This window comes from Lates calcarifer, unplaced genomic scaffold, assembly GCF_001640805.2.
Source record: "Lates calcarifer isolate ASB-BC8 unplaced genomic scaffold, TLL_Latcal_v3 _unitig_4583_quiver_710, whole genome shotgun sequence".
Taxonomy (NCBI): Eukaryota; Metazoa; Chordata; class Actinopteri; family Centropomidae; genus Lates; species Lates calcarifer.
The window spans coordinates 16,241-30,238 of record NW_026116984.1 but is presented as its reverse complement, the minus strand read 5'-3'; the positions used below and the strand labels follow the sequence as shown (position 1 = coordinate 30,238).

The 13,998-nt window shown below is 42.2% G+C and overlaps 1 protein-coding gene across 1 annotated transcript in view; it reads left to right on the top strand.

Moving 5' to 3' along the window:
- The window catches only part of LOC108900668 (cadherin-2-like), a gene marked incomplete at its 3' end in the record, with an annotated part of 62,318 nt that overhangs the window by 34,319 nt on the left and 14,001 nt on the right, over nucleotides 1–13,998 (top strand). Inside the window, 3 exon segments of the mRNA XM_018701835.2 lie at nucleotides 5,338–5,564; nucleotides 7,998–8,171; nucleotides 11,016–11,171. Coding sequence (XP_018557351.2) covers nucleotides 5,338–5,564; nucleotides 7,998–8,171; nucleotides 11,016–11,171 — 557 coding nt within the window.

Here is a 13,998-nt window from a genome sequence, read left to right as displayed (position 1 = left end):
CAGTGTGTTCAACACAGCAGGCCGACTAGGTGAAAAACTGACAGCGATGCAGGTCAATGCCCCCCTTGTGTCCTGGATTGTGGATTACCTGACTGGCAGATCACAGTACATGCGCCTGCAGAACTGTAGGTCAGACAGAATGATCAGCAATACTGGGGCTCCACAGGGGACTGTCCTCTCTCCCTTCCTCTTCACCCTCTACACCACAGATTTCAGCTATGGCACACCTGCCACCTTAGGAGCAGCTGCGGCTCAGGAGGTAGAGTGTTCGATCCCTTGCTCCTCCAGTCCACATGCCACATCCCTGGGCAAGATACTGAACCCCAAATGTGCCCAAATGACAATCTGACTAGAAAAGTGCTATAGAAGTACAGTCTATTCACCATTTACCACCTTCAGAAGTTTTCTGACGACTCTGCAGTAGTTGATGTATCAGCAATGGTGAGGAGACTGAGTACAGGGCTGTGGTGGACAACTTTGTCACTTGGTGTGAGCAGAAACATCTGCAGCTCAATGTGGCAAAGACTAACTAGTGGTGGACACTAGGAGAACTAGGGCTCCAGGGAATCCAGTTTCCATCCGTGGGGTCAGTGTGGATACTGTGGAGGATTACAAGTACCTAGGGGTGTACTTGGACAATAAACTGGACTGAACCAAAAACACTGACGCCCTCTACAGGAAGGGCCAAAGCTGTCTCTATTTTCTGAGGCGGCTGAGGTCCTTCAACATCTGCCGGACAATGCTGCGGATGTTTTATGAGTCTGTGGTGGTCAGTGCTGGGGCAGCAGACTGAAGGTGAAGTACGCCAACAGACTTGATAACAGACTATACTGGACAACCCTTCATACCCTCTCCATGATGTGTTGGTCAGACATAGAAGGACATTCAGCCATAGACTCATCCCCCCATGATGCACCACAGAGTGCCACAGGAAATCATTCCTGCCAGTGACATTCCAATTGACGGTCATCCCGGTCAATTGGAATGTCACTCAACCTCAGCAACCGTAGGATGACATCAAGTGACCTATAAAAAGAATTGCAAATGGCAACTGGGGTGAACACGGCGAGTTCGAAACAGGCTCCTAGGGGCAGGGCTCAAGCCGCATAAAGCTAGAAAAAAGCCCTTCATCAATGAGAAGCAAAGAAGAGCCAGGCTGATGTTTGCAAAAGACCATAAGGATTGGACCATAGAGGACTGGAGTAAGGTCATCTTCTCTGATGAGTCCAATTTTCAGCTTTGCCCAACAGCTGGCCGTCTAATGGTTAGACGGAGACCTGGAGAGGCCTACAAGCCACAGTGTCTCGCACCCACTGTGAAATTTGGTGGAGGATCGGTGATGATCTGGGGGTGCTTCAGCAAGGCTGGAATCGGGCAGATTCATCTTTGCGAAGGATGCATGAATCAAGCCATGTACAAGGTTATCCTTGAAGAAAACTTGCTTCCTTTTGCTCTGACAATGTTCCCCAACTCTGAGGACTGGTTGTTCCAGCAGGATAATGTTCCATGCCACACAGCTTGGTCAGTCAAGGTGTGGATGAAGGACCACCAGATCAAGACCCTGTAATGGCCAGCCCAATCTCCACACCTGAACCCCATTGAAATCCTCTGGAATGTGATCAAGAGGAAGATGGATGGTCACAAGCCATCAGACAAAGCTGAGCTGTTTGAATTTTCACGCCAGGAATGGCATAAGGTCACCCAACAGTAATGTGAAAGACTGGTGGAGAACATGCCAAGATGCATGAAAAGCTGTGATTAAAAATCAGGGTTACTCCACCAAATATTGATTTCCGAACTCTATAAATGACAATAATTTTATTTGGAATTTGGGAGAAATGTTGTCAGTAGTTTAAAGAATGTTTATTTTACTCAAACACATACCTTGGTTAGCTATGCCACCCCACTAAAGTAACCTCCACCCTGTTAGGGTGTGCATATGGTGAACAGGTTACCCAGGAAATGATTTTGCCTTTGTAGTTTATTTGATTTAATTAATCATCACATGAAGCCTGGAGGCTGAAAACTGAATACATGATATGAATTTACAAAGTAGACTTCTGTCTCATGATCTCACAGAGGGCTCAGGACTCAGACTGAGAACTAAGACAGACTAAGACTCAGTTTCCTATCATCTAAAGGTTGTTAAAACCACTGGAGAAACTAAAATGATTCAATCAGCTATTCAGACTTGTGCCACTGAGCTTACATGATGCATGCTGGGCTTAAAACAATGTATGCTACATAGAAATTTTGGGTTGAACGTCACCATGTCATATGACCTAAAACCTTGTGGAAGCAAGTCAGTCAAAGTTTTGTCAGTTGCTCTCCAGGTCAGAAAAATAGGAACACCAAAGACTATGGAAAATTGCTGGAATGCTTGACATACAGGGACAAACTGTCACTGAAAGAAGGTTACAGACTAAATACATGGAGAGGGAAGGATGATGAGAGACAGGTGAAACTTATCAAGGAGGGACAGACAGTCTGAGGAAAGGTGAGTCTATCTATTGTGACGCGTATACAATGAGGCCCCCATCTCATCCTGAGGCCCTACACACAACATGTGTTCTGTGTTTAGGGAGGGGCAGCCCTGCCAATAGTTCTCCTGCTAATACATGGAAATGATAATGACCTTGTGTCTCTTCTACATGCAGTTAAAAAGACTGGAGGGATAAATGAAGGAGCAGGGTGGGATGTGACAGTTGTGTGTTGTGTTTAGTGCTGAGGCTTTACCAGAAAACATTCTGCTAGAATATTTAAAATGTGACTTATCTGGAGACAAGTGTGACAGAAAGGAGGATCCTTCCAATTTCTGTGGCATAATGGTGGTGGAATGTAAAGGTACTGAACACTGCCTGTAGAACTGAAGGAAATACATTACATTATGAGTTTGGTTCATATCTGAATTCAAGTCTGAAGACAGAGAACAGATTTAACAAAAACAAGCTGGTTCCTGTTGAAACATGACTTTTAAAATCAGTTCTTTGAGTTGTGTCACAGGATCAAACTGTATAATGTCATGATCAGACAGAATCAGGTGCTCGTTAAAGGCAGACTATGTGAAAGACTCAAAAATTAAAAGGCTTGCTGCAGTGTATTCATGAGTGACCAGTGCATTTCATCAGGTTTGCCAATAAGCATCATAAATCAAACAGGCACAGATATAGTTCCAAAAGCATTTTCACAACAAAATAGAATTTTATTCTATACACATCACAGTCAGATGCTCTAAAAATAATATGTTATAAATAGATGTGTATTTATACCAAGTCATTGTCAGTCATTGACTTCCAGTCGTGCTCATTTCTGACCAGCAGAAACACATGCACACACACACACGCACACGCACACACACACAAACACACACACAGATTCAGGGAATCACAGCAGTTCTGATTTTCTAGTCACTCTGTCTTCGTTTTCCTCTCTTTCTCTTTTTTCTGTCTTTTAAGAGCTATTTCCATCCAGCCATTAAGGACACTTCAAATCAGTGTTTACAGCAGCACTAAGAATGCCAAGCTCTGATGACATCTCAGTTTCTTTGTTCTGTTTTAGCCATGCTGTTGATGCAGCTCTAGCAATAGCAGTGTCATAACAGTACTGATCGGAGGCCTGACTTGCTGGTTCTCCCTATTTCCTATCACTGTAAATTGTGTATATATTTATTGTAGTTTAGGGATCATCCAAACAAGAACTTGGGACAAAAACCAAGCTGCAGCCCGCATCCCCACCTCCTCTCCAGCTGTGGTGGAAGAAGCCACTGTGGATGCACTGACTTCTTGTTAATGAGCCGACTGTGATGATCTGACATTTTTGCTTTGTCTGCACAGATCACACTGTGGACAGAGTTACAATAGTTTTTGCTGAAATGTAGTCACAGTGCTGTGTACCTCCCCCCCAAGTGATTTCCTCTCCAAAGGTAGGCTATACTTGGCAAACAACTAAAGAGGAGAAATTTGCAGAGAGGGAACAAACCTGCTGAAAGGTGGTCCCATTTCTGCCTGCTCATGGTTTACTTCCCCATCCTCCGTACCTCAGCTTTGGGATTTACAGGCAAGCCAAACTCTTACTGGCCAGGCTATTGATCTCTCTAATGCTCATCTAAAAGCAAGTCAGGTTTTACGTTTTTTTCCTCACTCTGTTACTCCAGCATCAACTCTATCCCTCAAGTTTCCTTAAGCAGCTTTAAAGGAAATATAAAGCCCTTATACATATGCTCTCTATGTGTGTGTTACATGGTGGGTACATAATTTGATTTAATTCAGATGAAAAATATTTTCGATGTCTTGAGCATCTTCTGTGTCATGCACTTTTGCCCCCAACATTTAGATATGTTTGGTATCTTGAGAAATTTTGGCACCTTGACAAGACATTGACTTTTCAGGAGGGGTGAGCCCAGCCTCACACACCCACCCCTCCTCACACATACAGACTCACATACAGACCCTTTTTCTCTCAAATCTTGAAACTTGTGAAATCAAGCATTGAGCTTGTTCCTGCGGTTGCTGCTCCACAGGTGCAGGATGAAGCAGTTTATCGCCAGAGATATGTTTCCATCCACAGGGTTCTCTTATCTCCTTATATATTTGGGGCGGCTGTGGCTCAGGAGGTAGAGCGGGTCACCCACTAATCAGAAGGTCAGCGGTTCGATCCCTGGCTCCTCCAGTGCCGAAGTATCCATGGGCAAGATACTGAACCCCACGTTGCCCCCGATGTTTGCAACATCGGTGTGTGAGCGCTTTGTAATAGTGCAAGTGCTGTGTGAATGGGTGAATGTGATGGGTAGTGCAAAGTGCTTTGAGTGGTCGATTCGACTAGAAAAGCTATATAAGCTATATAAGTACCAGTCCATTTATCATTTACCATCCAGTGTACATACAGAGAGGTGGGATGCTGTTGACCACGACAATCAGCTTTTCTTCTTTTCTGTTTCAAACACTTTATGTAATTGAGTGCAGCTGAAAACAGTTGTGTTTCTGTTGTACTTGTCTCTGTGTTGATGCAGGTCTGCAGAGAGAGAGTTGCAGAGGTTGGCGCCAAACCAAACACAACATTTATTATTAGTTTATTGCACGCCTTGTGCATCCTGTGATATCTTAAAATGTTGCCTGACACATGGCAAATGTGTTAGATCTTGATGTGTTGAAAGAAATGACGGTGAACTCACTGGTTGGTTCATCAGACAGAAAAGTATAACATCCTGTGAACTGACTGTATTTAAACAACTAACCCTATCACAATACAGCATGCGCGCGCGCACACACACGCACACACACACACAAGTGATTTTTTTTTTTTCCACTCATCACATCTGTCTCTCTCTCTTGTCCACAGTGAGCTTCATGGACTGCAGTGGTGGGAAGGTATGGTTTGAGGTTGGAGATCCCAGTGACTTCAGGGTGAGTGAGGATGGGGTAGTTTACGTCCTGCGGTGCCTCAGCCTCACAGGAAAGCAAAAAGCCACAGTGGTGGTTTATGCTGGAGACCTGCTGTCCAAAGAGGTCTGGAAGACCAGAGTGCACCTCCACATCCGTTCTGGCAACAGCACAGGACCTGAGCAGGTAAAACAGCAGTGGAAGTTGTGTACTTCCACCACTGTATCATGTAGACCAGCTCCCCTGTAAAGACTGTATACATCTGTCTGTATAATCTGCTGGGAAGCTAATTTCCCTGAGGGAGTCATACCAAAGGGATCAATAAAGTCTGTCTAAGTCTAAGTCTAAATCGAAGACTTCAGCTTCCCCAGAAGCAATAAATGTTTGGGGGTCTGAAAAACTAATCATCGGCTGCCTTCATGTGTTGTTTTGCCACCTTACCCATACCACATTACCACTATTGTGTTATTGATACCACTTTACATTTTTAAATGGAATCTGCAGTTTGGCGGGAACATAGCATTGTGCTATGTTCCCATGTCTCACTGTGTAGTGAGCTTTTTGTTGATATTTGGTATTAAGGTGGTGCTAAAGTGATGAAGTCTCTCTCTGTGGTTCTGACAGGATTTTGTGACAAATCTACTGCCTCTAAAACCACAGGTCTGATCTGGCTGTTCAATGAGCTTGCTTTAATATTAAAGTTAAGTTTTTGTTGTGCTTTCTTAACAACTGTGCTCTGTTTTATCTTTATTAGACTGTGCTGAGCAGTCACATGTTAGCCTCTAAAGGCTTTCAGCTGTCCATCATGATGAATGTGTATTTATTAGAATTATTAGCATATTTCTCATCCTACTGTGTGGGAAAGGGTGATAACATTATTCCATTATTTTTACTGAAAACCTGTTGTTTGGACTAAATCATTTATAGATGTACGGGACTCAGGAGGCTTGTGAACGTCATTTTTAGAATTTTTTTGTCATTTTTAAATAAAATAACTAATTATTAAGAATATATGTCATTGATAGGTTAATCAACAATGAAAAGCATTAATTGTTGCTCATCAGTGCATCCATTAACTTGGTTAATGGCTCCTGACTGGTTAACAAAATATTTTGGAATAAAATTAAGTCTGCTTCTATTTGTTATGTTTTGTTCATTCCAGACAGTGTTGTTGATCCACTGTACACAGCCCTCTCTATCTCTGTGTGAATATTTGAATAATCATGAGTTCATTAACACAAATGAGAAGACAGCATTAATACATACCTGGATGTGATTGTGAGAATGCAAGCATGTGTGAAGCCTTTTGAGAGAGAAGTGTAACAGCATCCTCTGTCAGTCTGAGTGTGGGGCTTTTATTTCCCCTAAAGCTTCAGTAATGTTGAATGAACTATGTACAGATATAAAATTTCAGCTTTTCCAGCTCAGCAGGCGTCTAAGGTTGGCCAAGTACTGATTGCAGAGACAAAGCAAGTCAAACAGCCATCTGTTAGTTTGTTTCATGTGCAACAGTGATAATAAGGCCCTCTGCATGTACTTAGACAAGACACTGGCCTTGATTGGCTGTTCTTCTAAACACAACCCAGAAATAGCCAGCTGCCATATGCTTTAGTTGCTATCAGCATCACTGGCTGCAGTCAGTGAGGAGGAGAATCACAGAGAGCAAAAGAAGCTGTCAACAATCCTTCATAAGGCAAACACGAGGAGCAGCCGTAGCAGTTAACAACCAGTCATTTGCCAGGGGAGCAGTGTCAGTACTGTGCCCTTCAACTGAGAGGCAGGACCAGGGTTGTTATCAAATGAAACTGAATGAGACAGACAAACAGGCAACAGACTGAGTGTGACTAACAGGCATCACATTTACAGCCCACCCATCCAAATGTCAGCAAAATAACTCTGCTCGACACATCAGACAGGGCCACCTCACTTACTGTATATCAAATGTTGAGTCTTTGTCCTCTGAATCCACTGGACTCTAAATCATGTGATGTACAAAGTATACCTTCCCTCTGACAACCTCAGCTGCAGAGAGAACCAGGCTTATATCACAGTCAGCCTTTACTTCTGCTTTGTAAAGAATATTTGATCAGTTTTTCTGTTTGAAGTTGCTGTTGATACAAACTGAAGTTTAAATTTTGTCTTGATTAAATATAATTTATATTTCCACAGCATTGTAATGAAACAAGAATCACACTGTACCTCTCTATGGCTCGGTTTCTCCCTTTAATATACTTATTTCAGGGGACATTACATTGACTTATATTCAGGAGACTAATACACTTAACCATCAAAACACGTCTTCACCTTAAAATGTAATGATTTGCAATATGGGGATGTGCTCTTTGTGCCCATAATGTGACTGTGTAAACAGATTTAGGTCCCCACAACAATATGTGTGTAATACTGAGGCTACACACACACACTGACACACACAGTGACAGGTGGTGGTCATTTATCAGACAAACTATAATGAGAGCATTAATCCAAGCCACTGGAATGAGGTCAGAAATACCCTGAGTCACCAAGCCTTTGCAGCAGGATGGTTTTGCACCTCAGCTGTGCTGTGTGTGTGTGTGTGTGTATAGTCCAGTATACAATGCTTGTTTACTGTCTCTGCAGGTAAAGCCCAGTGATGCAACACTGACTCAGCAGGTACCAGAGATCTTGTTTCCATGGCGTAGTGTGGTTGTCAGGGGTGATGGCACTCTGAGGCGGGTGAAAAGGGACTGGGTCATTCCGCCTATCAACGTCCCTGAGAACTCACGAGGACAGTTCCCCGAGGACCTAGTCCGAGTAAGAGACACACACACACACACACACACACACACACACACACACACAAAAGGCAGCCTGTTTCACTTTAACTGTGAGGACCTTTACTAACTGTAAAGCCAAGGACACAAGCAACATATTATTTATCTAGCATGTTCATTTCAAGAGAAATACAATGCAGTTTACAAAAAAGAACATGAAAGGCACACTATACACATAGATAGACACAACTGTGATTAAAACTACTCAATGAAATTTAAAAAGACATCAAATCAAATCAAATGCACAGGAAGCAAGGGAACGTTGGTTGTCTGCTTTCAAATGTTAATACTGAGGCAAACCTAATATGATCTGATAGAGTATTCCAGCAGCTCGGAGCATGAAAACTAAAAGCAGCCTCACCAACATTGCATTTAACCCTTGTGACACCCAGAGGGTATGTACCAGATGACCTCAGAGGTCTGATGAGCCTGTCAGAGAAGAACTATGGAGCGGGCCAGTGCAGAGCTTTTAAGGCTAGGTACAATTCATGCATGAATAGAATAGATAGATAGAAATGTATATTATAAAATATCTACCGTATATAGAAACAATGAACAGTAGGGGACCAAGAATTAGCCCCTGAGGGACAGCACATATAATGTCTAACTCTACAGACATAAAGGGCTAGATTTACTAAGAAAATGGAGTTGTTCAAATGTGTGCTGCAGTTTTCATTAAGTTTGAGGCTACAGTGTACATTTACTCAGCTCCTGATTCACAAAGACAGCAGCTCATTATGCAGTCAGCTCCTGGTACTGATTCTGGTTCTTCCCTCCAGATGCTCTCTGTGGGTGAAGAAGTGATCATGAGAGCATTTCACTGTTGGGATTTCAATGAGATCAGTATTGTAATAATGTAATGTAATGTAATGTTCTTGATTACAAAATATCTACTTTGGCTAAACCCACCTGAAACCCACAAAACTGTTGTAATTACTCAAAATCTTACTCTTAAAACTATGATGAGGATAATAGACACATCCAACAGAAAGGAGGTGGACTATAAGACAAGACTCGAAGTAGAAGAGTTGGATTGATGGATGGATGGATGGATTGATTGATGGATGGATGGATGGATGGATGGATGGATGATTTTATGGATGGATGGATAGATAATGGATGGATGAATTGATGGATGGATGGATGGGTGGGTGATTGATGGATGGATGGATGGATGGATGGATGGAAGGAAGGAATGGATGGATGGATGGATGGATGGATGGATGGAGCAGGCACCAGAGTGGAGCAGGAGATGGTGTTGTTGACCCACTTAAATGCTCAAGTTCAAGTTTGATGAACACAAACCAAAGTATCTGTCAGCCTCATAGTAATCAGACACTGTGTTCATCAATAATCAACCTGCTTTCCCCACTACAACTTTCTTTAGGCTCCTATAAATCTATACAGTGTTTACACCTCCTTTTAAATGGAGGAGAGTTTTCCCCACAGAATTGACAGTCACAGAAAACGTGACCTCAGTAAATCCAGATGAATACACAGTCAACTCCTGGATGCCTCTTCCTATTAGTTTCGTGATCCTTCCTTAAAAGCCTACCCACCTCTCAGGCTCTTCAGCTGAACATCCATATGTAACAGGGATTACATGTTTTTTTTTTCAGCATTTTAACCTGAGACTGTGTGTGTGATGTAGCTGTAACAGAAAGCATGTAATAGAAAGACAATAGAGAGAGATGACAGGAAATAAGGGACCGACAGATGCAACAGAGGTCTGAGACATTGTGGTGGTTTGCATGTTAGCCCCTTGGTTAAATCCCAGAGGAGCCCCCTAAGTGGACTTCTGAGCTTAGATTTTTTAGTGGCATGAAGCGCAGTTAGTTTCCCTGAGGGAGTCATCCCAAAGTCTGTCTAAGTCTAAAGCTAAACATGCTTAAATATCATAGTTATTTATCTCTATTGCAGCTATACAGCTAGCTTGTTACATGTGGCTATCTATGATACTGCTAATGCTAATTCTCCTTTAAAGGTGATTCCCTGAGTTTTGATGTCACACTATCTCCTGATTAACTTTAGCTTATTGTTCCGGTGACATGACACTATGCCAGTTTTTACCTCAGGAAAAAAGTGAACCTCACTCACAACCTGCTCTCATGAATACATGTAATTAAGACCTCTGGATGTGATTTGTAGATCATTTGTTTAGTGTGAATACCAGGAAAAGCACTTCCCACACGTTTTCTGCTGCTTTGTGTGGAGAAAATGCTCAGTTGGTAGAGTAGGTTGTCCACTGATGGTAGGGGTGATGGTTAGATCCCTGGCTCCTCCTGTGTGTGTGCCAAAGGACACTTTGGCACACAGACACAGAATACTGAGCCCCAAGTTGGCTGACTTGTAACTTACTTTGGGTAAGAGCATCTGAGTAACTGTAAAATCTCTCTCCATTTTCATCCTGTCTTTTTTGTGTTGTGTTAACATATATGTGTGTGTGAGAGACCTGTCTTCATAACACTGCCTTTATCTCCTCTGTTTTGAACATTTGGACAGTGTACCGAATATTAATGGTGCTCCAGGCACAGTTTATTTTGACTTCAGCTCAAATCAGAGTTTCTATCGTTACGTAGCAGCAGCCTCCAGCATTTGCTGAGTGTTGCCTGTATGAGCTTAAAGTCATCCTGACACAGGAGACACATCCAGGTCAAACTTACAAAGTTTAGCTACATTAATATGTTATTATATTCTCACCTTTAAACAGGCAGGCCTATCACTGACTCTGTTATTTACTGCTTATGACATTAGCTTACACTCCAGCTCCTGTCTATAGTAAAATAACAGTAAATTCTTCCCTGCCTCTTTGTCTGTTCCTCAGATCCGCTCAGACCGGGACAAGAACCGAATGCTGCGTTACAGCGTGACAGGTCCTGGGGCTGACCAGCCTCCAAATGGCATCTTCATCATTAACCCAATCTCAGGCCAGCTGTCTGTCACCAAGCCTTTGGACAGAGAGCACATCTCCAATTTTCATGTGAGTTTTTCTGCATGTGACAGTTATGGTCAGCAACAAAGCAAACATTTCATGTTTCAGTCCACATTACTCTACATTTGGATTTATACGGATGAATATAATCATGGTGTCTATTTTTAGTTTATGATAAAGAACACCTGACAATTACTGAGCTCATATTAAACATTTAGAAAAAAAACATTGGAATTTTACAGAGTAGAATCATAAGTTGAGCTGCAGTGACATAACTGTGGTCACAGTTTAGTTTCAGTAACTAACTAACAATAACTAAGAGACCCAGGTTAGGCAGAGGTCACTGAGCAGTTAGTGTCTGCTGCTGCCCTCAGTCTCAATAGTTCAGCATGTACAGCTTTCATGAATCTCATCTGACTCATTCATACTCTTTGCATCGATCATTCTCTGTCCTGGACATCACAAATTTTTCAAAAATCAGGAGAAGTTAAGCCAAGAGAGGTGTGATATATAGCACTACAAGCTAGCAAAGCAGTGCAACAGAGCTGTGTTCTGAGCATGCTCAATGACCTCTGCCCCACAGGAACTCCTCTCCAGACAGTGATCACTGTTGTCAGTCTGTGGAGCTGTTTAACAAACCCCAGTGCCCACACTCAGATAGATGACCCTGTGCAATAGTGTGGCTCATTGTTTTTAATACCAGTGTTTCCCCTAACATTGTCATGAGGGGTCAGCCCGCCTGTCCAACTTCACCCACCGCCCCCTGGAAAAGCAAAGAAAGAAGATTTAACGAGTAAAAAAATCAAGAAAACAAAATTATATTTATGTCATTTAGCTAATTTATATATTTTATTTCAGTTCAGTGTGCGAGTCCATCACGTTTCTTTCCTCCTGTTTCCTACAGGCATTATTAATCTCTGTAAGATCATAGACACATACCAACCACTAGCATCTAAAAGTCAGACCAAAATATCAGTGTTTTTTTTTTACTTAGTCACTGGTGACAGTGACTCTGCTGATGATGACAGAGAAGCTAGTCCTGGCTGCTCTCCTGCAAGTTTGTTAACTATAATCAATTGTTGGCTGAATCACTGTGCAAATGATTTTCTTTAATCCACAAGGCTTGTGCTCCTCAATCTTCCAGCTCATTTGCTTCTACTTTTCCTGTGTGCACCTGCTTTTTAAGAAAGTACTAACCAACTGTCTTTGATATCTCTTTGATAGATCAGTTCTTTACTCGTTATATTCACAGAGAACTCTACTTCATAAACAGCATCTCTCAGTCAACTCTGAGCCATGTCTGAGCACTTAAGTGCACAAATTAACATTGAAACAACACACAGCTTCCCAGCAAACATCAGCCTCTTCCCACATTATACCACCTTTGCTTGTTTACACTGAACCAAGGTTCACAGTGCTTCCCTGTGTGTGATTTTAGACAACACAGCAGTGTTTCAGTAACACAGGCGCGCTGTGTAACACAGCGCCGGCATCTGTTCCGCCATGCTGGCTCTCCCTTTTGCACAGATGTCATTCCTGCTCTGTGACTACCTCTGAGGTACCTCTAGCCCTGCTGTCGGCTTAAATGCAGGACTACAATACCATGTTTGTACCTTTTATACAAAAGCAGGGGCAGCAAGCAGAATAGAGGCATTCCTGCATGGAAAAGGCTGAGTAAAAGGAGCTATGTAGCAGCCAAGTGTCCAATTTCTCTTAACCCTTACAGTTTTAGCACTGTGTGTTAAAAGGCCTGTATCTCCTTCACAGTTCTTTTAATGTTGATGGAAGTATACTTGAATGAAAGCTGAGGCATAGCATTTTAATATATTATCCATTATTTTATTGCAAATTGAACACGTTGAAACACTGAGCCTGAAAAACAAATGTGTAGCTGTCCAAATACTTACAGTCTGGATCGTAACTTACATGGTCTATGTAAGAAAATGATTCTGATGATTTAGTTCCTGCTTCACTTGGTGTGTGAATCTGCTCCTCACCATCTTGGTTGCATGCTATCCTCCTGTTTTTATTTTCATCTTTGCTGTCACTCTCTCCTGGATAAATTCTCTCCAACATGCACAGAGATGAAGAAACATTCTTTAAAAAGATTCTTGGTATTTGTTCACTATATCTAATACAGTCACATCCACCTCAGAGAGCAGAGTCTAACCTTTTGATCTGTAGGAATGCACACACACAACTCACACCAGGGAGTTGAAATCTGGAGTCACAGCAGGGTGATTTGCATTTAAACTGTCTGATGAATATGCATGTGATTGGATGTAGTTGTCAGGGCTAGGAGCTGGGATTGGCCAGCATGTTTATTCATGAAGGAAGCTTTGGTCTGTTACAGATGCTGCAGACACTGCAAAGGAGCAGCTTAGACCAATCAATAACCATATTCAGCATCGCTGACCATTTTTCTGTTTTGACTGGAAACATAAAAGATTTTCAATGCAACAATAAGTTCATTTATGTTGATTGCTCTGTAACAATTGCTGTTTAACATTTTTCTAGTGGTTTTCATGATTTTACAATTCTGTCTTTGAGTTTCTCACAGGATGGATTGTAGTAAGTTCAGTAATACTCTGACACAGAATCCAGTGCCACCAGCAGGTCAAATCCTCTGATTTATGACCATATACCTAGAACTAATGACATTCCTATCAGCTTCAGCTCTGCTTTGTGTTCCATGCTAATTAGCAAATGTTGGCAAGCTAATATTAAACAATACCTGCTAAACATCAGCAGACCCAACTCAAGACAATGAGAGTCAGGTCTGGTCATTCTCTGGTGTTGGCCTCTCACACATGCAACATACAGTCAAAGAATGTCTGTGTAAGATGCCATCTCACCTGCTAGAAATGTTTGGTTC